We start from the raw sequence: 22,908 nt of genomic DNA, 5'->3' as shown, positions 1-22,908 counted from the left end.
GGCTAGTGTGCAAAATTGGAGCAAATGGTATTGGGGGTAGGGTACTGACATGGATAGAAAATTGGTTGGCAGACAGGAAACAAAGATTAGGGATTAATGGGTCCTTTTCAGAATGGCAGGCAGTGACTAGTGGGGTACCGCAAGGCTCAGTGCTGAGACCGCAGCTATTTACAATATACATTAATGATTTAGATGAAGGGATTAAAAGTAACATTAGCAAATTTGCAGATGACACAAAGCTGGGTGGCAGTGTGAAAAGTGAGGAGGATGTGATGAGAATGCAGGGTGACTTGGACAGGTTGGGTGAGTGGCAGATGCAGTTTAATGTGGATAAATGTGAGGTTATCCATTTTGGTGGTAAGAACAGGAAGGCAGATTATTATCTAAATGGAGTCAAGTTAGGAAAAGGGGAAGTACATCGAGATCTAGGAGCCCTTGTTCATCAGTCACTGAAAGTAAGCATGCACGTACAGCAGGCAGTGGAGAAAGCTAATGGCATGCTGGCCTTCATAACAAGGGGAATTGAGTATAGGAGTAAAGAGGTCCTTCTGCAGTTGTACAGGGCCCTGGTGAGACCACACCTGGAGTATTGTGTGCAGTTTTGGTCTCCAAATTTGAGGAAGGACATTCTTGCTATTGAGGGAGTGCAGCGTAGGTTCATGAGGTTAATTCCCAGGATGGCGGGACTGTCATATGTTGAAAGATTGGAGCGACTGGGGTTGTATACACTGGAATTTAGAAGGATGAGAGGGGATCTGATTGAAACGTATAAGATTATTAAGGGATTGGACACGCTAGAGGCAGGAAACATGTTCCCGATGTTGGGGGGAGTCCAGAACCAGAGGCCACAGTTTAAGAATAAGGGGAAGACAACTTAGAACGGAGTTGAGGAAAAACTTTTTCACACAGAGGGTTGTGGTTCTGTGGAATGCTCTGCCTCAGAAGGCAGTGGAAGCCAATTCTCTGGATTCTTTCAAAAAAAAGAGATAGAGCTCTTAAAGATAGTGGAGTGAAGGGATTTGGGGAGAAGGCAGGAAAAGGGAACTGATTGTGGATGATGAGCCATGATCACAGTGAATGGTGGTGCTGGCTCGAAGGGCTGAAATGGACTACTCCTGCACCTATTGTCTATTTTTCCGTCCTCCCACCTTTCTGCTTTCCACAGGGATCGCTCCCTACGCGACTCCCTTGTCCATTCATCCCCCCCCATCACTTCCCACCGATCTCCCTCCGGGCACTTATCCTTGTAAGCGGAACAAGTGCTACACATACCCTTACACTTCCTCCCTCACCACCATTCAGGGCCCCAGACAGTCCTTCCAGGTGAGGCAACACTCCACCTGTGAGTCGGCTGGGGTGATATACTGCGTCCGGTGCTCCCGATACAGCCTTCTATATATTGGCGAGACCCAATGCAGACTGGGAGACTGTTTCGCTGAACACCTATGCCAGAGAAAGCAGGATCTCCCAGTGGCCACACCTTTAATTCCACGTCCCATTCCCATTCTGATACATCCATCCATGGCCTCCTGTACTGTCAAGATGAAGCCACACTCTGGTTGGAGGAACAACACCTTGTATTCCATCTGGGTAGCCTCCAACCTGATGGCATGAACAATGACTTCTCTTCCGTTAATGCCCCTCCTTGCCTTCTTACCCCGTCCCTTATTTATTTATTTATTTATTTAGGTTTTTTTTCCCCCTTTCTTTCTCTCTCTCTTTCCTCCCCCGTCCCTCTCAATATATCTTCCTCTGATGCTCCCCTCCCCTTTCTTTCTCCCAAGGCCTCCTGTCCCATGATCCTGTCCCTTCTCCAGCCTTGTATCTTCTTGCCAATCAACTTTCCAGCTCTTGGCTCCATCCCTCCCCCTCCTGTCTTCTCCTATCATTTCGGATCCCCCCTCCCCCTCCCACTTTCAAACCTCTTACTACCTCTTCTTTCAGTTAGTCCTGACAAAGGGTCTCAGCCCGAAACATCGACTGTACCTCTTCCTATAGATGCTGCCTGGCCTGCTGTGTTTGTGGATGAAGAATCTGACAATCAAAGGAATCAATGGAAAGCTGATAATCAATGATTAGATGAGAAAATTTGCAGCTGCTGAAAATCCAAGCAACACACAGCATGCTGGAGGAACTCAGCAAGCCAAGCAGCATCTATGGAAAAGAGTACCATTGACATTTTGGGCTGAGACCCTACATTAGGACGGTCTCGGCCCAAAACATTGACTATTGACTCTTTTCCATAGATGCTGCTTGGCCTGTTGAGTTCCTCCAAGATTTTGTGTGTATTGCTCAATGAGTAGAGGTGGGGTCAAGTGACCAGAAGATGGGGGAAGCTGGTGGATTTGGATGTTTAGGCCATGTGTTGGGTAATTAGTGTATGACTGGAGGGGAAGATGGGGCAAGTGGTATCATGGTTCCATAGTAAATAAACAAGCTAAAGGTAACCTGCCTGAGTTTGAGTTCCCAGTGAAAATGAATTAAGTTTTCTTTCTTTTTTTCCTGTATCAATTTCAATGTAATGTCCAGGATCTGATTTGTTATCTGTACATTTCCTCTAATGGTCTTGTTATGTTCAATCATTTAGAAACACAGAAAACCTACAGCACAATACAGGCCCTTCGGCCCACAAAGCTATGCTAAACATGTCCTTACCTTAGAAATTGGCTGCTGTGTACTCAAAGTAATAACTAGTCTGAATGGGTTGCTTATTTTCAATGTCAATTTCTTGCATTTTCTGTTATCACCATATTTTCCTGCCACTGACTACATAGTTTTAAGCTCCTCAGTCCAGGGGAGCACCCTCCCTGCATCTAGTCTATAAAGCCTTTTTGTGTAATTTATAAGTTGTGATTAGTGATCCTCTCATTCTTCCAAATGCTAAAAAAACTGTCTTATCTACTCTACCTCATACAATAATCCCATTGTCTATGAAGCCAGTTGAGTAAATCTTTCAGGTTTTTGAGCAGTACATCCTATCAGTAAAGAGACCAATGTTGTACATGATACAACCTCGCCAAGATCCTATATGAATACAGCAAGAATTTGGACCATTTGTTCTACCGTACTGTTTGACGAGACTTTAAACAGGTCTCATTATATTGCATATGAACATAAAGAGCTATGACGCTATTTTGACAAGCAATAAAGTTCTCCCAAGCAATTTGGTTCATATTTATATCCTTTTGATTTCAGATCTTGAAAAGTATCTTACAAAGGCACAATTATTCCCCTTTTTTCCAGTTTAATTAAAATAGTGAAGCTATCTCTTATTTCAATACCACCATGGATAATTTATTTTCATCTATTTTAATATTGCAGCAGAAACTAACAGGCAAAAAAACTTTTTGTTTTAGGCTCTCCAGTATTTTGACAAAGCTGAAGAAGGTAAAAGTTCCATAAATGTATTTCATTCATTTCATTTATAAAATTAAATTAAACTTCATATTACTTTTCAGTAATAGATATAATTCAATTGAAATTGTAATTGTTAGTCTGTGTCTTCCAGCCCCCTTCCTGAGGGTCAGTGCAGCCCAGAATTTGCTCCCATCAAAATAGCTGAACAGTAGTAATTCCCTTTGGAATTTGTGTAAGTTGCCAGGCAGGTTAATTCTATTATTTATTTCCATGTGTTGATGCTGAGATTTCAGTCTTGGTCCAGCAAAGGTTGGATAGAATGGGATTTATTTCTTAATGTTCTCCACTACATCAAAGTGGAATTTTGCATCAAGATTCAAATGCTGTGTAGATAGTATAAAGAATTTAGTTGTATTCATTTGTGGTTTAAGGCGTCGCAGTCAGGTATTGTTTGTTTGTGATTCCACTTGAGAAAGAAGTGTGCTGCTTTCTTAAACTGTTGTAATTCATTGGTTGAATTATGCTTCTGGGGATGGATTTCTGTGAATTTTAAAACCCGCTGATGTTGAAGAATTGGGGCTATATTTCCAAGAGAAAATGACATGTAGCTTGAAGGTAATGTGAAAATGTTGGAGTTCTCATGCACTGCTGTCTTTATCCTTGGTGGGGGAGAAGGAGAAAATGAATTTCAGGAATCAAACAGGTCATTCCAGGTAAGGGAAGCAGATTTCCTTCTCTGAAGAACATTAGTTAACCTATTGGATTTACAATAGTCCACTTAATTTCTGATTAACCTTACCAAAACAAACTGTCACTGAAGAGGGGTGAGGATCAATGAGGTGGAGCACTGCTGGTCATTTCTGGTGATTACTGGTGCGGGGGTAGGGTTGACGAAGAGTCACAAAATTCTGGAGGGATTGAAATTGATGCAAGGAAACATGACCGAGTGGCAAGCCAGTAAATTAATAACTTAAAGCTAAGTCTGATTCAGTGCGAGTTAGGATTCCTGTATTATGCTAGGCTACTAGAATGGCCAAGGGAATAGACAGGATGTGTCAATGATCGTACTTTTTCTTCTATTCAGCAGCTGAGGGAGGACATTATTGGGTAGTCAATGGCTGTCAATTGATTCATCTTAAGGCATTTTAATTGCTAAGTATTTAATTATTTACTGACATACAAATCATTGTTAGGAGATTTTTGTGCATTATTTTGTATAAACTTCCTGGCCATTTGCGAGCAACTTGTGACAGGCAGTTCAGGGGCAGCATAAAAAAATTAGTAGGTGGAGATCAGAAACAAATTTTTAAAAAATTTTATATCTTACTTCATTCACGAAAACAAAAAAAATAAATTACCCCACCTTGCTCATTAACATCTCAGTAGATAAAGACCAAAAGTTAAGTACATTCTTGTTTTCTATTTTCTCATATGCTTCTCTGCATATGCAAATGTATTGTGCATAATATATTGTTTGTATTTAACGTGACTTATTTTGCAGCTGAACCAAATTTCTACAGTAAAAACTTATTAATGTTGGGGAAAACTTGCATGAAATTAAAAAACAAGAAGTTAGCTTTGTTGTGGCTGACCAAAGCAAGGGACTATCCTGCACGAAATGAAGAAGACAAGCAGGTAAGTTTACCCAATATAACAATTAAAAGGTTGTGTTTCTAATCTCCACCTACTGTTGTTCTGCAATTTTGTTGGGTAAACTTAATTATAGTGATAGCAATGATATGTTCAACTTTAAATGTTATTATTAAGGACCACAGGTTTTATTAATTCAACTCGACCCAAACTTGGATATAGATGAGTAAAGGATGCAGAATTATTATACAGTGGATTATGGTTTATTGGAACATATTGGGACCAGCACATTTTGGCCCAGTTAAGTAGTTGCCCAATTAGCTGAAGTTTCATGGAAATAGTTTTTAAAAAAGTACAAAAAAGACAAACTACCATTTAATTGAAATACAGAACAAACTAAAACATTACCAATACTACTATAGTATTATAACACTGTATTAGTTCTTAATTATTGATGGGTGTGTTCATCCAGTGTACACTGCCTTGTTCTTTTGACTGTAAATGAACAAAATCAGTGCAGACACCTAGTGCAGATAATGGATAGCTTTCTTACAATCCTTTTGACTATTGAATCCTTCAAATCTTCATTTTCATTATAACATTCATGGTTATTGATGCCTTCAAATACTTAGTAATTATGTCATTTTCACTCCCAGCTGTTTCTGGCATCTCTAAACCTGAATGCTTGTAACCACAGTGAGCAAAACAGTTCTGAATTGTCTAACTGATTATTTCTTGTCAATTATCAGTGACAAAAATCACTGCTTTTGAGGACAAATGATGCTTTTTAGAGAACTCTTCACTCTAGCACGGTGTTGCATCTAATGGCCACACAAGTGCACGTGACTGATGCTAGTTAGAATCTGTTCAGCAACAGTCTCCTGCCCCCTAATTGGGTATAGTGTCCCAAGTAAACCAAAGGAATCCTGGATATTTCCGAAATAGGTTTTTGTTCTTCAAGGTTTGTGCCAAATAAGTGACTGCCCCGATTAAACCGATGGCCCAATTAAACTGAATGCACTGCATTGAATTTAAGCAGACAAAATTAATTTTACTCAAAAGATATTTTAGCAGATTTCTATGTACCCTGGGTCAAAAGCTGACCCTATGATTTTGTGATATGTTTCGATATGAGCAACTATTTTTTAAAACACCATGTTGCAAGCCCGGTCTATTTTCGTACCTGATCGTCCTCAAATTTTAATTTTTGTCAGTTTTAGGAACTGTAACTGATGCAGCCTGTAGTGGGATGAGATCTAGTCCCACTAGTTCTACTAGGTTCCAGGTTCTGGGAATTAACCCAGTATCTAAGCCTTTGATCAACAAAGTTGTGGAAAATGTTGGTAAAGCATATAGGAAATGGCAGTCTGCATATTAAATTGACAAGATAAAAATGAAAACTTAATTTTTTGCACTTTTGAACATGGCAGTTAATTTTATATCCATATCAGTTATCAAAGGTGTGGTGATACATACCTCATTGCTTCAGTACTTCTGGTGAGATGGTGCTGCCAAGTTAGGATCCAATGTTGATAAAGGAACTGCAATACACTTCCAAGTCAGGATAGAGTGCAGGTGATGCTGTTCTCATGCACTTAAAACCCCCGTCCTTCCTACTGGTAGAGGTTGCAGGTTTGGGAGGTACTTTTCATCTAGCCTATGAGAGTAATTCTGTCAGTGGTATCCATCTGCAGCCACTGTACACTGGCTAGCATAAAGGTTAGAACAGTGGATAGGTTAACAATTACGGTTACTTTGTTCGAGATGATTTTGGTATCATGAGTGTAACTGGAGCTGGAATCATCCAGATTAAGTGGAGGGAATTAGATCACCCCAGTTTGTTCTTTGTAAATGATAGAAAACTTTTGGTGTGGCAGGCAATGAGTCATATGCTACAAAATACCCAACTCTGACCTGCTTTTGCAACCGCGGTATTAGCTTGGGTGGTTTTGCTTAAGTTTCTGGTCAGTGACTATGTTTCGGGATTCAACGCTGGTAATGCTATGGAACAGAGTAGGATATGGCTATTAACTAGCACTTTAATGGCATGTGCTATTGCTATCAGTGCATTCCTGATGTCTAGGTTTTGCTGCAGGAGACATGGACTATTACCATTTGCTAAGGAATTGCCTAAAGAATTGAACATTTTTCAATCATCAGCAAACAGCCCTACTTTTCACTTATAGTAAAAACACTGATGAAGCAATTGAGGCAAGAATACTACTTTGAGCTACTCTTGCAGTGATGTGTGGGTTGGGTTATTGGTCTGCAAAAAAAATCTTATTTGTTAACAGTGAGGAAAATATGCCCCAAATTGAACCTACAATTGGTTAGCCATAAAGGGAGAGAGGAAGGCTGAAGTAATTTCCATTAGTTAATTGTATTAAGAATGAAAATATTTATTATTCAGTTGTTTAACTATTAATGTAGATTTTAATTTGGAAAACAAAACATTGAGTGTGTTATTATATTGTGCCTTTAGTCTACAAAAATTTTTTTTGAAGTCCCACAGTATCTATAGATAATCTGTCTATAATCTCTTTTTCTATTTTTAGGTTCAAAAGGAAGCCATTGAACTACTTAAATCACTACTGGAGTCAAGGACTTAACTGAAGTCAATCTTGCACATTAAAATAGTCTCCAGCCAGTCACTATGTGATGAGATTAATTTTGAAGTTAATTGATTTCTCAAACATCAATGAAAATGATTTTTATTGGTTTAATCACAAAGGAATTTACACAATTGTACAGCCCTGATACAGCATTAACCAAATAAATATGCATATTTGTGTACCTTTTAGTGCTGCAAATTTGTGAATAGTGGTGGAAGTAAACAACTCAACTACCCAAAAAAAAGCAAACTATCATAGTTGAAGTGCTTAACTTCAACTTTAGGATGTTGCCAGTGCATTCATCAATTCCTAAAAGTATAATTTTTTTTCTTGCAATGCAGGGAAGGTCTTACAATTTTTCTTTGCAGAAAAATTCTACAAAATCCCAAGATAACATATACAAGCTGAATCACCAGCAGGTCTATTAACAATTAATCCATTCTATATTCATCAGTAGTTTGTATTTAATCAAAGCATTGTGTGGTCTATAGCCACTTGGGTAACAGGATAGCAAGTTTTCCACTTTCAACTAAAAACATGAAAAAAATTTAATAATAAAATTAGGTGCCCATTTTATTAAACTTCGTTTGCACATAATTACAAATAAAAGTTTAAAAATTTTCATGCACCTGACAGATTGATGTTTCAGTGGTAATCTTGATGCTTTGTTGCAGATACTAGCTAATTGATGTGCAGAAATGGTCAGTTGCTAAACTGTTTTTGGGTGGGGAAATACATAATAAAAAGCAGTAGCAAAAACTGACCAAACTCGAGCTTTTACAAAACTTTTACAAATTAAAAACTTTAATGGAATTTACAATGTTTAAATTTAAAGCATTACAAATGTTACATTTCAAACGTCTCTATCTCCCCAGTCACTGCAAGGAAGCACAGCGTGTTAGAAGTTGAAGTTCAATATAATTCACAATTTTTTAAATATATTTTTGTTACATGTCATTAAATGCCCTCAATACTGGTGAAACTATTTTAAATGTATTATTACATGTTTTTGAAATTTTTGAATTTAAAAAATAAATCACTTGATATTTCTCAGGTTGAAGGCCTATTAGAAATTATATTTCAAAGCCAGAAAAAGAGATGCATAATATAATTTATACACACAGAACGTATACCATTGCAATGGGAAAACTAATTATACAACATTCCTTACAAATGTGCAAAACTTAATTGACTTTATTCCTGATTGATAAATGTAACTGTTCTAAAAGACTGAACATAAAAGCAGCAGAGGTAATATTTTGCATAATTACACTGTGAAAATTGTCCACATTAGCTTTTTGTATATAAAATAACATTAGTATTTGGGATACTACCCCAGTCTCTCTGCTTTTGTTTATTTCAGTATACTATACACAAGACATACATAAACAGCAATAACACAAGAAAATAAAAGAGATCTCATGTCAGCATTTACATATTCTATGATTTCAACAAGCCAGCAGCATTAAATCTAGATATCTGACAGTGTTTGGCATAAGCCTTAAATACTTCAGTGACAGCCATGCAAGAAATCTCCCTGACAGAATTGTTAGATCAGTGGAAACTGAGCCACAGGGTGTGTTTTCTTCTGCACTAAGGGGGCATAATAACACACCTACCAAATCACCTACTAAGCTCTATAAAACTAGAGCCATGGATATTTCAGCTGTTTCTGATATTTAAAAAAAAACCATTCTATGTTTCAGAAATCAGCTGAACTCTTTTCTCCCACAATTTCTTTTAAAGGGAAGGTATGTAAAATACTATGTACGGTGAAGACAATTTGCATAAATGACTGGAAGAAAAGCATGTTAATTTTATAGAATTCCAGATGTAAATTATTTCTCTAGGCAATAGCTTATATACAGATAGACAACTGTGCAACTGTAAATGATCAGAATCAGAAATGTGTACATTGTGATGCCATCTCTTAGCATCAAGATTGTGCTGCATCTATTCTTGTCCAAATCCTTCCGTTTCTTCAATTGCAAAAAGAAGCTTCTCTTTTAATTGTTCATAACTTTTATAAGGTGGCAAATCCAAGCGGTTAAAGCTATTGAAGAATATACATACATCAATGAACACAAGGCTATATTTCAACATATCCAAATAAATTTCAGATCAGTCATACTCCATGTTGAGTATGGAATCTGCTGCACGTTTCCTTCTCAATGTGACCGTGTAGCCCTGAGCTCTGCACTTAAATGTAATATAACAAAACAACTTGGATACACAAGGTACTGCAAATGCTGGAATCTGAAGCAAAAAAAAAGAGCTGGAGGAACTCACCAGATCAATCAGTATCTGTGGAGTTAAAAGGGTTCATAGTTTTGGGTTGAAATTCAAAACATTGAAAATCTCTTTGCCTCCACAGATGCAGCTTAACCTACCGAATTGTTCCATCTGTTTGTTCGTTAATTTTTTTTAATTTTGCATGTAAAGTAATGATTTCCTATTGAATTATTTCTTACATTCTTCACTTACATGAGTATAAATCTTTGTTACATCTCCGTCTAAATGTGCAATCATAGCAACTTATAATAATTTATAATAAATAGAATAGTCAATAAAACATAGAAATATACTCAGATCAGCATGAGTTAATCAGTCTGATGGCCTGGTGGAAGAAGCTGTCCCAGAGCCTGCTGGTCCTGGCTTTTATGCTGTGGTACCGTTTCCTGGATGGTAGCAGCTGCAACAGCTTGTGGTTGGGGTGACTCAGGTCCCCAATGATCCTTCAAGCCCTTTTTACACACCTATCTTTGTAACTGTCCTGAATCATGGGAAGTTCACAACTACAGATGCGCTGGGCTGTCCACATCACTCTCTGCTGAATCCTGCAGTTAAGGGAGGTACAGTTCCCATACCAGGTAGTGATGCAGCCAGACCACATTTACTGCTCATGCCCAAATGTGGCAATTAGTTTTAACTGGTATTTTTAGGTGAAGGTGTTAATAAGCAGCATGTTCCTGGATTTGGATCAAGTCACCATCAAAAAAATGGTGATACGCTTCCACACTCAGATGGACTGTAATTTGTTGGGAAACCAGCATCTGGTGATGCTCCTGTTCTGTTCATTTTTAGTGATAGTTACATGTGTTGGATAATGCCTTTGGAGTAGCCTAGCAAATAATTGCAGTGTATTATGTAGCTGGTACACAACATAGGTCCTTCAATTACCTAAAAATCATGCCCCCCTTGTTAGCATTGGGATTGCTTAGATATGTCTAATGCATATTGCTTTCCCTGCTTGGATGCATGTATCAGACAGCCTGCTGGAGGAATGCAGCGGGTCAAGCAGCATCAATCGGAGGAAGGGAAGCATAATGTTTCAGGTCAAAACTTTCAGTGCCTAATGTATTTACAGACTGCAAATGGCCCATGATGTCTCGTAACCCGATCTGTTTCTGAATCCATACAGCGTGATTTTTATTAACAACCTGGATGTGGGGGTAGAAGGGTGGGTTGGCAAGTTTGCAGACGACACAAAGGTTGGTGGTGTTGTAGATAGTGTAGAGGATTGTCGAAGATTGCAGAGAGACATTGATAGGATGCAGAGGTGGGCTGAGAAGTGGCAGATGGAGTTCAATCCAGAGAAGTGTGAGGTGGTACACTTTGGAAGGACAAACTCCAAGACAGAGTACAAAGTGAATGGCAGGATACTTAGTAGTGTGGAGGGATCTGGGGGTACATGTCCACAGATCCCTGAAAGTTGCCTCACAGGTGGATAGGGTAGATAAGAAAGCTTATGGGGTGTTAGCTTTCATAAGTTGAGGGATAGAGTTTGAGAGTCGCGATGTAATGATGCAGCTCTATAAAACCCTGGTTAGGCCACACTTGGAGTACTGTGTCCAGTTCTGGTCGCCTCACTATAGGAAGGACGTGGAAGCATTGGAAAGGGTACAGAGGAGATTTACCAGGATGCTGCCTGGTTTAGAGAGTATGCATTATTATCAGAGATTAAGGGAGCTAGGGCTTTACTCTTTGGAGAGAAGGAGGATGAGAGGAGACATGATAGAGGTGTACAAGATAATAAGAGGAATAGATAGAGTGGATAGCCAGTGCCTCTTCCCCAGGGCACCGTTGCTCAATTCAAGAGGACATGGCTTTAAGGTAAGGGGTGGGAAGTTCAAGGGGGATATTAGAGGAAGGTTTTTCAGTCAGAGAGTGGTTGGTGTGTGGAATGCACTGCCTGAGTCAGTGTTGGAGGCAGATACACTAGTGAAGTTTAAAAGACTACTAGACAAGTATATGGAGGAATTTAAGGTGGGGGTTTATATGGGAGGCAGGGTTTTAGAGTCGGCACAACATTGTGGGCCGAAGTGCCTGTACTGTGCTGTACTGTTCTATGTTCTAAAAGTAATGCCACAACACCCTGAAGTATCCTTTATGAGACGACATGACTAGGTAATAAGTATGATGTACTGATCGCTAAATACAATACTGTTGTCAATAGAAGCATCTGTAATAGGTAGATTGGTGAGAACTGGATCAAATTGATTTATTCTTTGTGTTGCTTAATTCACTCGTATTTTTGCGCTATGGAAAAGTGCCCCAGGTTCAGCACTAGGAACACTGTTTTTGATACAGAATGTTTTGAATTCAGGACATAAAATTAAAACCTGCTCATCTCAAAACTTGGGAATCTTACAAACACTGAAGATAGTAATTCATATAAAGGGAACACAAATAGAGGCTGAAGAATGGGTGAACAAAATTCTTAAGACATCACCTGTGAGAAGAAAGGAATTGTCAACATTTTGAGTTAAAGACCCCACATGCCTGCATTCTTTCCTCCCACATACGCTACTCGACACACTGCGTTCCTTCAGCAGACTGTTGTTTCAGATTCCAGCATCTCATGTCTCCAAAATCCTAAAGCTACTGCATATGTATTAGTACAGATTTAAAACCATAGATGTTTCTAGTGCAAGACTAATAAATAGATAGTACTCACCAAGTGTGACTTCTGGGCAGCCATGTTTCTTTACCAACCTTTTCAATGCAAAACTTTTGAGGTCCATTACTCCCTGTTGGAAATAACAATTATTGTCTCCGGCTAATCATGCACAATGCTTCATCAAAACAAGTTGTGCTGTCATGCAAGATCAAATATTTTCAAAGGGTAATGTAAGTTTACAAGTTTAAAAAGTTTATACATTAGACAGCAGAAAGATTTCACAAGCACCACACCAACATGTGTAATAGCACCTAGTTTGCAATGTAGCAGACACTTTATTTATGATAAATTTCCTATTAATTATTTTATCCATTTCTGATATTGAGGGCTTATTCATAAGCCTGATATTAATTGTGCACCGTTAGTTTACAACAAGGCAGTGGTAGGAAAATTATTGATTTTCTTCACTACTGAAGTGAACGATTAAGTCAACTGCACTGGACAATAGATGTTTCACTTCTTTGTCTATTTGCCTCTCTATCTACCAACAGGTCAGTTCAGCCACTGAAAAGATTTTCCCGCCACAATTCTTCCGTTAGCTTACCAGCTCTTTTGTTCATGGGCCCAAATGTCTGAGTCTGTGTTGAATGCTTTTTACATGAATTATTAACCTTCCTACCCACAAGTTCTAAATCTTTTATTCACGATAACCTTTCTCCCTGCATAGTCCCAAATTCACTATGTTCTTATCCGTAGCTTTAGACTATGAGACACAGGAGCAGAATCAGGCCACTGCATCCATCAAGTCGGCTGTCTTTCCATGGCTGATTTATTATCCCCCTCAATGCCATTCTCCAGCCTTCCCCCTATAACCTCTAATGCCCTCACTAATTATATGGGTATACTTAAAAGTGATAGTTGATAGGTTCTTAATTAGTCAGTGTCAAAGTTTACGGGGAGAAGACAGGAGAATGGGGTTGGGAGGGATAATAAATCACCCACGATGGAAAGCTGGAGACCGAATGGCCTAATTCTGCTCCTATGTCTTACAGTCTAATCAAGAACTTTATTTCCAATGATTTGCTAGAATCAATTCAAATGCTTTCAGTACTGTTTGCTATAACCAAAGATTTTGCATTCACATATCTTGGGATACAATGATTATAATGAAAAAAGCTGGAAAGCAAATTTACAGTGAATCACATGCTCCTTTTTTCACAGTAGAGCCCAAAACAAACCAGGAAAAATTGTAAAGCATGTAAAATTAAAAAATTTAAATGTTAGCAGTTCAGAAGTATTCATCCCCCTTTGCTCAGTACATATAGCAACTATTACACCCAGTAGTCTTTTTTATGTGTCTATTAGCTTTGTACAACGTGATGGAGTCAAGATTTGCCCATTCCTCCTTGTAAAATTGCTCAAACTCTGCCAGGTTAGCTGGGGAGTGGTGGTAACCAGCAATCTTGAGGTCTTGCTGGAGATGTTTGATCAGGTTAAGGTCAGGACTCTGAATGGGCCTTTCAAGGACGTAAATTTTCATCTGTAGCTACTCCGTGGTTTCTCTGGCAGTGTGCTTTGGGTCATTGCCCCACTGAAGGATAAACTTGCTGCTCAGTTTAAGCTTTCTGGCAGAGGCTAACTGTTTTTTTTATCCAAGATCTCTCTGTATTTAGCAGCATTCATCTTCCCATCAATTGTAATCAGATTTCCTGTTCCTGCTACTGAAAAGCATCCCCATAGCATGATGCTACCTCCATCATAATTTATAGTAAGGATGGTGTTACCTGGCTGAAGGCACATACTCAACGATGCAGAAACAGATTCTTTCCCTCTGCCATCCGATTCCTAAATGGACATTGAACCCTTGGACAGTACCTCACTTTTTTTAAAATATATATTCTGTTTTTTGCATGATTTTTAACCTATTCAATATATGTATACTGTAATTGATTTATTATTATTTTATTTTGTTGGTTTTTTCTTCCATATTATGTATTGCTTTGAACTGCTGCTGCTAAGTTAACAAATTTCACGACACAAGCTGGTGACAGTAAACCTGATTCTGATGGACAGTATTAGATTTATCCATGCATCCACTTAGTGTTGAGACCAAAATGTGCCACTTTCATCTCATCTGACTACAAGACCTTCTTTCACATCTAATGCCATAAACCTAATGCTGCATATCAGCCAGGTAACACCATCCCTGCTGTAAAGCATAGCGAAGGTAGCATCATGTTACGGAGATGCTTTTCAACAGCAGGGACGGGAAATCTGCTCAGAATTGATGGGAAAATGAATGCTGCTAAATACAGTGATCTTGGATAAAAACCTGCTAGCCTCTGCCGAAAAACTTAAACTGGGGAGGAAGTTGATCATTTAGCAGGACAATGAACCAAAGCACACTGCCAGAGTAACCATAGAGTGGCTTCAAATGAGAAAATTGATGCCCTTGAGTGACCCAAAGTCCAGACCCTCACCCGATTAAACATCTCTGGCAAGACCTCAAGATTGCTGTCCACTGCTGCTCCCCAACTAACCCGGCACAGCTTGAACAAATCTTGCTCCACTACGTTGTGCAAAGTTAATAGAGACTTATTCCAAAAGACTACTAGCTGTAATAGCTGCAAAAGGTGGTTCATCTGAGTACCGAGCAAAGGGGGGTGAATACTTTTGAATTGCTGACATCTCAAATTTGAATTTTTAGTTTTTCAAGCTTTATATTCTTCCCTATTTACTGTGGAGAAAAAAAACAGCATGTGATTTACAAATAAAATCTTCAGTTAAACTGATCAAAATCCCTGGTTATTTATGTGAATAAAGGATTAGGGACTGAATACTTCTACAAGGCACTGTAATTGCTTTTGTACATCTTATAATGACTAGCTATATTGCAACACAGTTAAAGGCAGCCTAATTAGGTGGACAGCATGTATAGACCTCAGAACATTGTAGAAGTACAAATGGAAATAAAAAAATAATTCCTCTCAGACATCAGTGAAATGTAGGAATGTGCCTATATATCTCCCAAGTTTAAAAATCTGATTAAATTCTTGAGCTTGGTAAGAAAACATTTACACCCTTTTGGAAAATAACATGCAGTATATGCACGGCTTTTATACTTCAATGTAAATTACAAGTTAAATGTTTCTTTATACAAATATAGAAAGTATTTACAAGAATTAAATTGTTCTACCTTAGCAAAGTATCTACATTACCTATATCTAATTCAGAGTTTAGGCAACTTCACAAAGCTGCAGTAACGTTTGAGCAGTTTTGCCTACCTAGAAGCTCAGCAAATCCTCCCAATGGTAAGCGGCAGGTACCAGTGACAAACTGCATCAATCGTAAACGTACTTCATTGTCCATCTCTTTCACAAACTAGCAAAAAATATTCAAATTCACTTAATGCAACATGAAACAAACCTATAAAATGTGAAATATAATAGAATGTCAATATTCACAAAAGGGAGGGACTAATCCCTCAAACCAGAGGTAAATAATTTTTGGTTATTAAGGGATTCAAGGGATATGGGCTAGTACAGTAACATGCCACTGAGTGGGATCAGTCATAATCATACAGAATGATGCCTCCTTTTGTTTCTATTTCTTTAAATAAATTACAGCAAAATTCTGTAAATTAAACATTAAACACTTGAGTCAGAAGTTGTTAAAGGGATTTTTTTCCTGGACTATTAAAGACCTTACTGAGCCCTATTTGAATCTCAGAGCTGCTGTCAATTAAACCACAACCCCTTCAAAAGCATTTGAAAATGAATTGCATAATTCAGGTGCACTTTTAGTAAGAAATAATTTTTAGAATATATTTGAAAAGGTTAAATCCATTAATTTTGCTTTACCTGGATTGAGAATTGAAAATATGACCTTTGTTATTTACCCCTTAAAGTAACAGTACCAGCATGGGCAGCACAGTGGTGCAGCTAGCGTCTCACAGTTCCAATGCCTTTGGTACTGTTTGTATGGAATTTGCATAGTTCCTGCAATCATCTGGGATTTCTCCAAATTATGGTTACAACAGAATGTAGGTACAAACCCAGATGATGGACAAGGTGCAGATTCTATGTGCCATGCACAACATTTGATGCAATAAACTAGGTTTAATTAACAGCGAAAGGGACCTGTACATTGATAATAAAGCTGATCATAACGTAATCAAGCTGATTACATTATGATCAAAGTGTCTGAAACACATCACCGGTCAGTTATCATCTGTGGACATAGAATTGTATTTAATGTTTCAGGGTGATTGGAACTACCCAAAAACAAACATCACAAAAGGTAACACACATCAAAGTTGCTGGTGAACGCAGCAGACCAGGAAGCATCTCTAGGAAGAGGTACAGTCGACGTTTTGGGCCGAGACCCTCCGTCAGGACTAACTGAAAGAGCTAGTAAGAGATTTGAAAGTGGGAGGGGGAGGGGGAGATCCAAAATGATAGGAGGAGGGGGAGAGATGGAGCCAAGAGCTGGACAGTTGATTGGCAAAAGGGATATGAGAGAATCATGGGACAGGAGGCCTAGGGAGAAAGAAAAGGTGGGGGGGGAACCCAGAGGATGGGCAAGGGGTATAGTGAGAGGGACAGAGGGAGAAAAAGGAGAGAGAAAAAGAATGTGTGTATATAAATAAATAACAGATGGGGTACGAGGGGGAGGTGGGGCATTAGCGGAAGTTAGAGAAGTCAACGTTCATGCCATCAAGTTGGAGGCTACCCAGACAGAATATAAGGTGTTGTTCCTCCAATGTGAGTGTGGCTTCATCTTTACAGTAGAGGAGGCCGTGGATGGACATGTCAGAATGGGAATGGGACGTGGAATTAAAATGTGTGGCCACTGGGAGATCCTGCTTTCTTTGGCGGACAGAGTGTAGGTGTTCAGCAGAACGATCTCCCAGTCTGCGTCGGGTCTTGCCAATATATAGAAGGCCACATCAGGAGCACCGGACGCAGTATATCAGCCCAGCCTACTCACAAGTGAAGTGTTGCCTCACCCGGAAGGACTGTCTGGGGCCCTGAATGGTGGTAAGGGAGGAAGTTTAAGGGCATGTGTAGCATTTGTTCCACTTACAAGGATAAGTGCCAAGAGGGAGATCGGTGGGGAGGGATGGGGTGGACAAATGGACAAGGGAGTCGCGTAGGGAGCAATCCCTGCGGAAAGCAGACGGGGGGGGGGGAGGGAAAGATGTGCTTAGTGGTGGGATCCCGTTGGAGGTGGTGGAAGTTACAGAGAATAATATGTTGGACCCGGAGGCTAGTGGGGTGGTAGGTGAGGACAAGGGGAATCCTATTCCTAGTGGGGTGGCAGGAAGATGGAGTGAGAGCAGATATGCGTGAAATGGGGGAGGTACATTTGAGAGCAGAGTTGATGGTGGTGGAAGGGAAGCCCCTTTCTTTAAAAAAGGAGGACATCTCCCTCGTCCTGGAATGAAAAGCCTCATCCTGAGAGCAGATGCGGCGGAGATGGAGGAATTGCGAGAAGGGGATGGCATTTTTGCAAGAGACAGGGTGAGAAGAGGAATAGTCCAGATAGCTGTGAGAGTCAGTAGGTTTATAGCAGACATCAGTAGATAAGCTGTCTCCAGAGATAGAGACAGAAAGATCTAGAAAAGGGAGGGAGGTGTCAGAAATGGACCAGGTAAACTTGAGGGCAGGGTGAAAGTTGGAGGCAAAGTTAATGAAGTCAACGAGCTCAGCATGCGTGCAGGAAGCAGCACCAATGCAGTCGTCAATGTAGCGAAGGAAAAGTAGGGGACAGATACCACTATAGGTTTGGAACATGGATTGCTCCACAAAGCCAACAAAAAGGCAGGCATAGCTAGGACCCATACGGGTGCCCATAGCTACACCTTTAGTTTGGAGGAAGTGGGAGGAGCCAAAGGAGAAATTATTAAGAGTAAGGACTGATTCCACTAGACAGAGCAGAGTGGTGATAGAGGGGAACTGGTTAGGTCTGGAATCCAAGAAGTGGAGAGCTTTGAGACCTTCCTGATGGGGGATGGAAGTATATAGGGACTGGACATCCATGGTGAAAATAAAGCAGTGGGGGCCAGGGAACCTAAAATCATCGAAAAGTTTAAGAGCGTGAGAAGTGTCACGAACATAGGTAGGGAGGGATTGAACAAGGGGGGATAAAACCGTGTCAACTTTTCGGTCACAAAGGTAGGCTAAACTTGAATAACTTTCCACCCGACAAACATGATTGAATTTTTGGAAGAGTTGATTAAAGTGAGGACTGCCTGTAGATGTTATTTATATGGACTTCCAAAGGCATTTGATACAGGCTTTTTGATTGTAGCCAAGGTGGAATTTCAAACAATTTACGGCAGTGATGAGATTAGAAAACCAGTTGAATGTAAGGAGATAAAGGATAAAGTTAGCAGGCAGAAGGTGGTTATCTTGCAAATGTCTGTTTGAAACACAATTTCTTTATCAGTTATTTGCAGATGATGGGAGTAGAAAGCTACACATCCACATTTGTTGATGACATAATATTGGGCAGCAATAAGACAAAATTAATATAAACTATTATAAACAGATGAATCAAAATTTTGCATAAAGATTACAATGTAAACAAATGCAAGGTCATCCATTTTGCACATGGAGAGGTTAGAATTAACTAGTTTCTAAATAATGAACCACCAAAAATAACATAATTCAAAAGAAGTTTGGGGAGATAATTATTCTACTCAAAAACGGCCCATCATCCGAACTGAGGAAGGGCGTTGGAAGTTATACTTTGACCTTTTAAAATGCTGGTTAGATCACTCCTAATGCATTCCCAGCATTCCTGGGTGATCTGCTCTCAGCTCAGCGTGGACTTATCAGAGTAACATTGACATTCTTAAGTGTTGAAACAGAAAGGGAGTTTCCCCAACTATGGTTTGGAATTCACTGTTATTTACAACATAAAGAGAGAATATGATCATTGTTGTCATGGGGAACTGATGAACAGGCAAAAATAATACTTGCTGGTTTGGAAGTCTAAGATTAGGGAGCAAAGTTGGAAGAAAAAATGCCAGGCAATTTAGGAGTAAAACAAATTAGGGAACATGTTTACATACAAAGGTTGGCAGAAATTTTTAATTTAAAATTTTAGCTTTAAACCGAAGATTTGTTTACCAAAGGTATAGAAGAAAAATGGGAATTAGGTATGCAGATTGTTTACTGTTCCAGATTGCAGCATTCGGAGTCTCTTCTGTCTGCATTGTGTAAAAGAGTTTGACGTCATACTATAGTTGTACACATTAGTCAGGCCATACATTAAGTATTATGTACAGTTTTGGTTGCCACACTACACAAAGGATATGGTACACTCAAAGGAGTGCAGAAGAGATTTACGAAAATGTAGTCTGGAATGAAGAGCTGCAATTATAAAGACAGATTTGATAGGCTGGGTTTATTCTCACTGGAATGTAGGAGGCTGAGGCGTGATCTTATAGAGGTTTATAAAATTATGGTGGTCATGGATAAGGTGAATGGTCACAGTCTTTTTCCCAAGGATAGGGAAGTCTAAAACCAGAGAACATAGATTTATGGTGAGAGGGGAAAGATTTAAAGGGTCCTGGGGGGCAAGTTTTTGTCAGAGGGTGTGGCTATCTGGAATGAGCTGTCTAGAGAAAGTGGTAGAGGCAGATTGATAGGCATTTGGATAGGTACTTGGATACAAAAAGCGTAGAAGCATAAGGGGCTAACGCTGGTAAATGGGATTAGCATAGAAAGGCATTACAATCAGCACAGGTTGGGCTGAAGGGCCTGTTTCCTTGTTATATAAATCTATGACTCTAATTATGTTGTAAAACAGGAACAAAAAGACTAAATGGCCAATATCTATACATCAGAGGAAAAGTAAAAAGACAAGATTGCAACGAGGCAAAAGTAAGTTCATAAAACCTTCCGAATTTGAAATGCCAGAAGTTAGACAACACCTTAAAAACCTTGAGGAGATCTTAGTTGAACATGTAAGGTTGATGGACAATCTATGTTTAACAAAGTAAACCTCATGAAATATATTTTGTCAATATTTAATTTATGCTACTGAGAACAATATGTTGTAGCTACAAGTTAGTGAGAGTAGGATAAAATGAATACCAGATGGCTGCATATGCCAAAATTTTACAATAAAGTTACTAGACATTAATTCAGCCTATTGAAGATAGGTTCTGCTAACTTCTCAAATAATAAAATTAATTCTTTGGGTATATTAAGCAACCCACAACTGAACATTGCTACCCTGTAATCAATGGATTTTAGCTCTAGTAAGTTAATGATAACTAAATGCCTAAAATAAGTTGTGCCCTGTTAATCAATAGCTTTTAGTCTAATGTCAACTGTAACCTCTAAAGTTAACCTGATAGAAATATTGGTTAACTAAAAGATTCAAGATTGTTTAAAGTCATTTCCTGTATACAAATGTACTGGAGAATAAAATAATCGCTACCCTGGATCAAATGCAGCACAAAAAAAACACAAAGTAAAGGACACAATAATAAAAAAGCACAATAGACATAAATACATAAGACAGTAAGTATAGGAGTGTGTGTACATAAGGTGGCTTTGGCAGAAAATGATAAAGTAGTGGTGGATGGTTAAGACATGAAAACATTGCAAATGCTTTCTGGAAAACAAATAGAAATAAAAATTGCTGTAACTGCACCATCTGTGAGTTAATGGTTGCTAATTGAATGTATTGGGGCACATCGTTGTGAGAAAAGCATTGTTTCACATGTTCTAACCTACTCCATGAAGTCACACGTCTGATTTAAATAATAATTCTTTCTGTTGTCTAGCTTTATCTTTAGCAAAAGAAACAGTTATATTGTTCGGTTTCTTAGCTATGAAAGCAAATATTTGGTCCAATTTATCCCATAATTGCAGACAAAACAAAACCAAATTCTTATGTAGGATAGGCTTAGGTATATGCATATCATATTACCAGAAATCAGAAACAGATTTATTATTTACAACATGCCAAGATGCTGGAATACACTAAAATATACAATTGAATCTAGTAAAGCACGATTATTGTGTGATGATGGAGATTTTAAAATTATGATTTAAAAGCCTTATTAATGGTGAAAATCTGTATTTAGATAGATAGATATACTTTATTAATCCTGAAGGAAATTTGGTTTTGTTACAGCCGCCCCCAACCAAGAATAGAGCGTAAATATAGCAATACAAAAAACAACCCCAACAATCAAACACCAAAATGCAAACTATGCCAGATGGAAAATTTGAGATTTCAAATCTAGGACGTCCTCTTCTTAAATAATATACAGGCAATTCATTACATTAGCAAGCTTGGACTAAATGTCTAACTGATTTTAGGAATTTTATGATTCATACCTGCCAGAACCAAATGATTTGTTTACTGTTTCTGGTGTAATGCCGGTAGACGGTATTCCTCTGCCAATCTGTAAGATCTACTTCCTGCATGCCACAGAGCATAACCTGTATAGACAGACAGTGGTTTTAATTTCTGTATGAGTGGTATGAGTCTCCGTGTCAACAAACAATCCCACAATGGTAATTAAATCAGAATTTAATTCAAACATTAGTCAGATTCCAAACAGATCAGAAGTTCAGAGTGAAGAAGGTCAGAAACCTCTTTGGCAAATTAGTGGTGAAAGTCAGAGCAAGATATCCTGACAATTCCATGCAGGTTTTCTCAATTTCATTATAAAATCGCCTCTGATCTGGGCCAATATTTACATGCCGGGTGGCACCTAATTAATTAGCTTGTTTATTTCAGCTTTTTTCTTAAAGATGTGCCGGGTGCATTCCAGCTACCGCTGCACCGCTGCATTCTTCGTGGCAATGTAACGGTCCACGACCCGGAGGTTGGGGACCACTGTTCTAGGTAGTTCTAAATTTTTTTTTGAATATTAGGTACAGTCTAGGTTAAATAAACTTCTAATACTTCAGTAATTATTTTCCAATATTTATTTCACTTCTTTCTTTTAATAAGGTCCCAAAATGGATTTTATTTTCCTGTGTAGACTTTCATTTTGGAATTTGTTCAATAAACCTGGCATTAACCAAGAAATTACAAAAGATATTCTTGATGTGTACTGAAATGAAAGAATTTGCTTTCCTAAAAGGTAGGAGTTTATTTGTATTAGTTCTTGTACCCCTTATAGACAGTTTGCTCAGACCTCAGTCTGACTATCTAAAGGGATAAAAAAAGTTATAGTGCTTACAACAATTTATTTAATTCAATTGCTAGAAATGTATTATAAATTTAAAGAGATTTGATAGAATGGTTCAATATGGACATAAAGGAGTAACACAATGGAGCAACTGCCTTGCAGTTCCAGAGACCCAGATTCTACCCTGGTCTCCAGTGCTGCCCTTGTGGAGTTTGTGCCTTCTCCCTCACCTGTTTGGGTTTTTGTTCCAGGTTCTTCAATTTTCCAAAGGCACGCAAGTTTGG

General features: G+C 38.7%; 2 protein-coding genes across 4 annotated transcripts in view; one reads left to right on the top strand and one right to left on the bottom strand.

Moving 5' to 3' along the window:
* The window catches only part of rmdn1 (regulator of microtubule dynamics 1), a 34,786-nt gene extending 26,044 nt beyond the window's left edge, over positions 1-8,742 (top strand). Inside the window, exons 8-10 of one of the 2 annotated variants that reach the window (XM_072256577.1) lie at positions 3,357-3,387; positions 4,859-4,992; positions 7,503-8,742. In XM_072256577.1, coding sequence (XP_072112678.1) covers positions 3,357-3,387; positions 4,859-4,992; positions 7,503-7,556 — 219 coding nt within the window. In that variant the 3' untranslated portion in view covers positions 7,557-8,742. Of the gene's footprint in view, positions 1-3,356; positions 3,388-4,858; positions 4,993-7,502 lie in introns of those variants that run through there. The other variant, XM_072256585.1, reaches the window with a different exon arrangement.
* Positions 8,107-22,908, bottom strand: part of LOC140196759 (NEDD4-like E3 ubiquitin-protein ligase WWP1) — a 157,378-nt gene continuing 142,576 nt past the window's right edge. For both annotated transcript variants that reach the window (XM_072256491.1, XM_072256501.1), the window contains 4 exons: positions 21,822-21,926; positions 15,744-15,840; positions 12,517-12,589; positions 8,107-9,612 (listed from right to left, as the gene is read on the bottom strand). In XM_072256491.1, the coding sequence (XP_072112592.1) occupies positions 9,513-9,612; positions 12,517-12,589; positions 15,744-15,840; positions 21,822-21,926 (375 nt within the window). In that variant the 3' untranslated portion in view covers positions 8,107-9,512. The remainder of the gene's footprint in view (positions 9,613-12,516; positions 12,590-15,743; positions 15,841-21,821; positions 21,927-22,908) is intronic.

Source organism: Mobula birostris, chromosome 1, assembly GCF_030028105.1.
Source record: "Mobula birostris isolate sMobBir1 chromosome 1, sMobBir1.hap1, whole genome shotgun sequence".
In the NCBI taxonomy this organism is placed as follows: Eukaryota; Metazoa; Chordata; class Chondrichthyes; order Myliobatiformes; family Myliobatidae; genus Mobula; species Mobula birostris.
The sequence above is the reverse complement of the archived record's forward strand: the minus strand, read 5'-3'. Positions and strand labels throughout refer to the sequence as shown.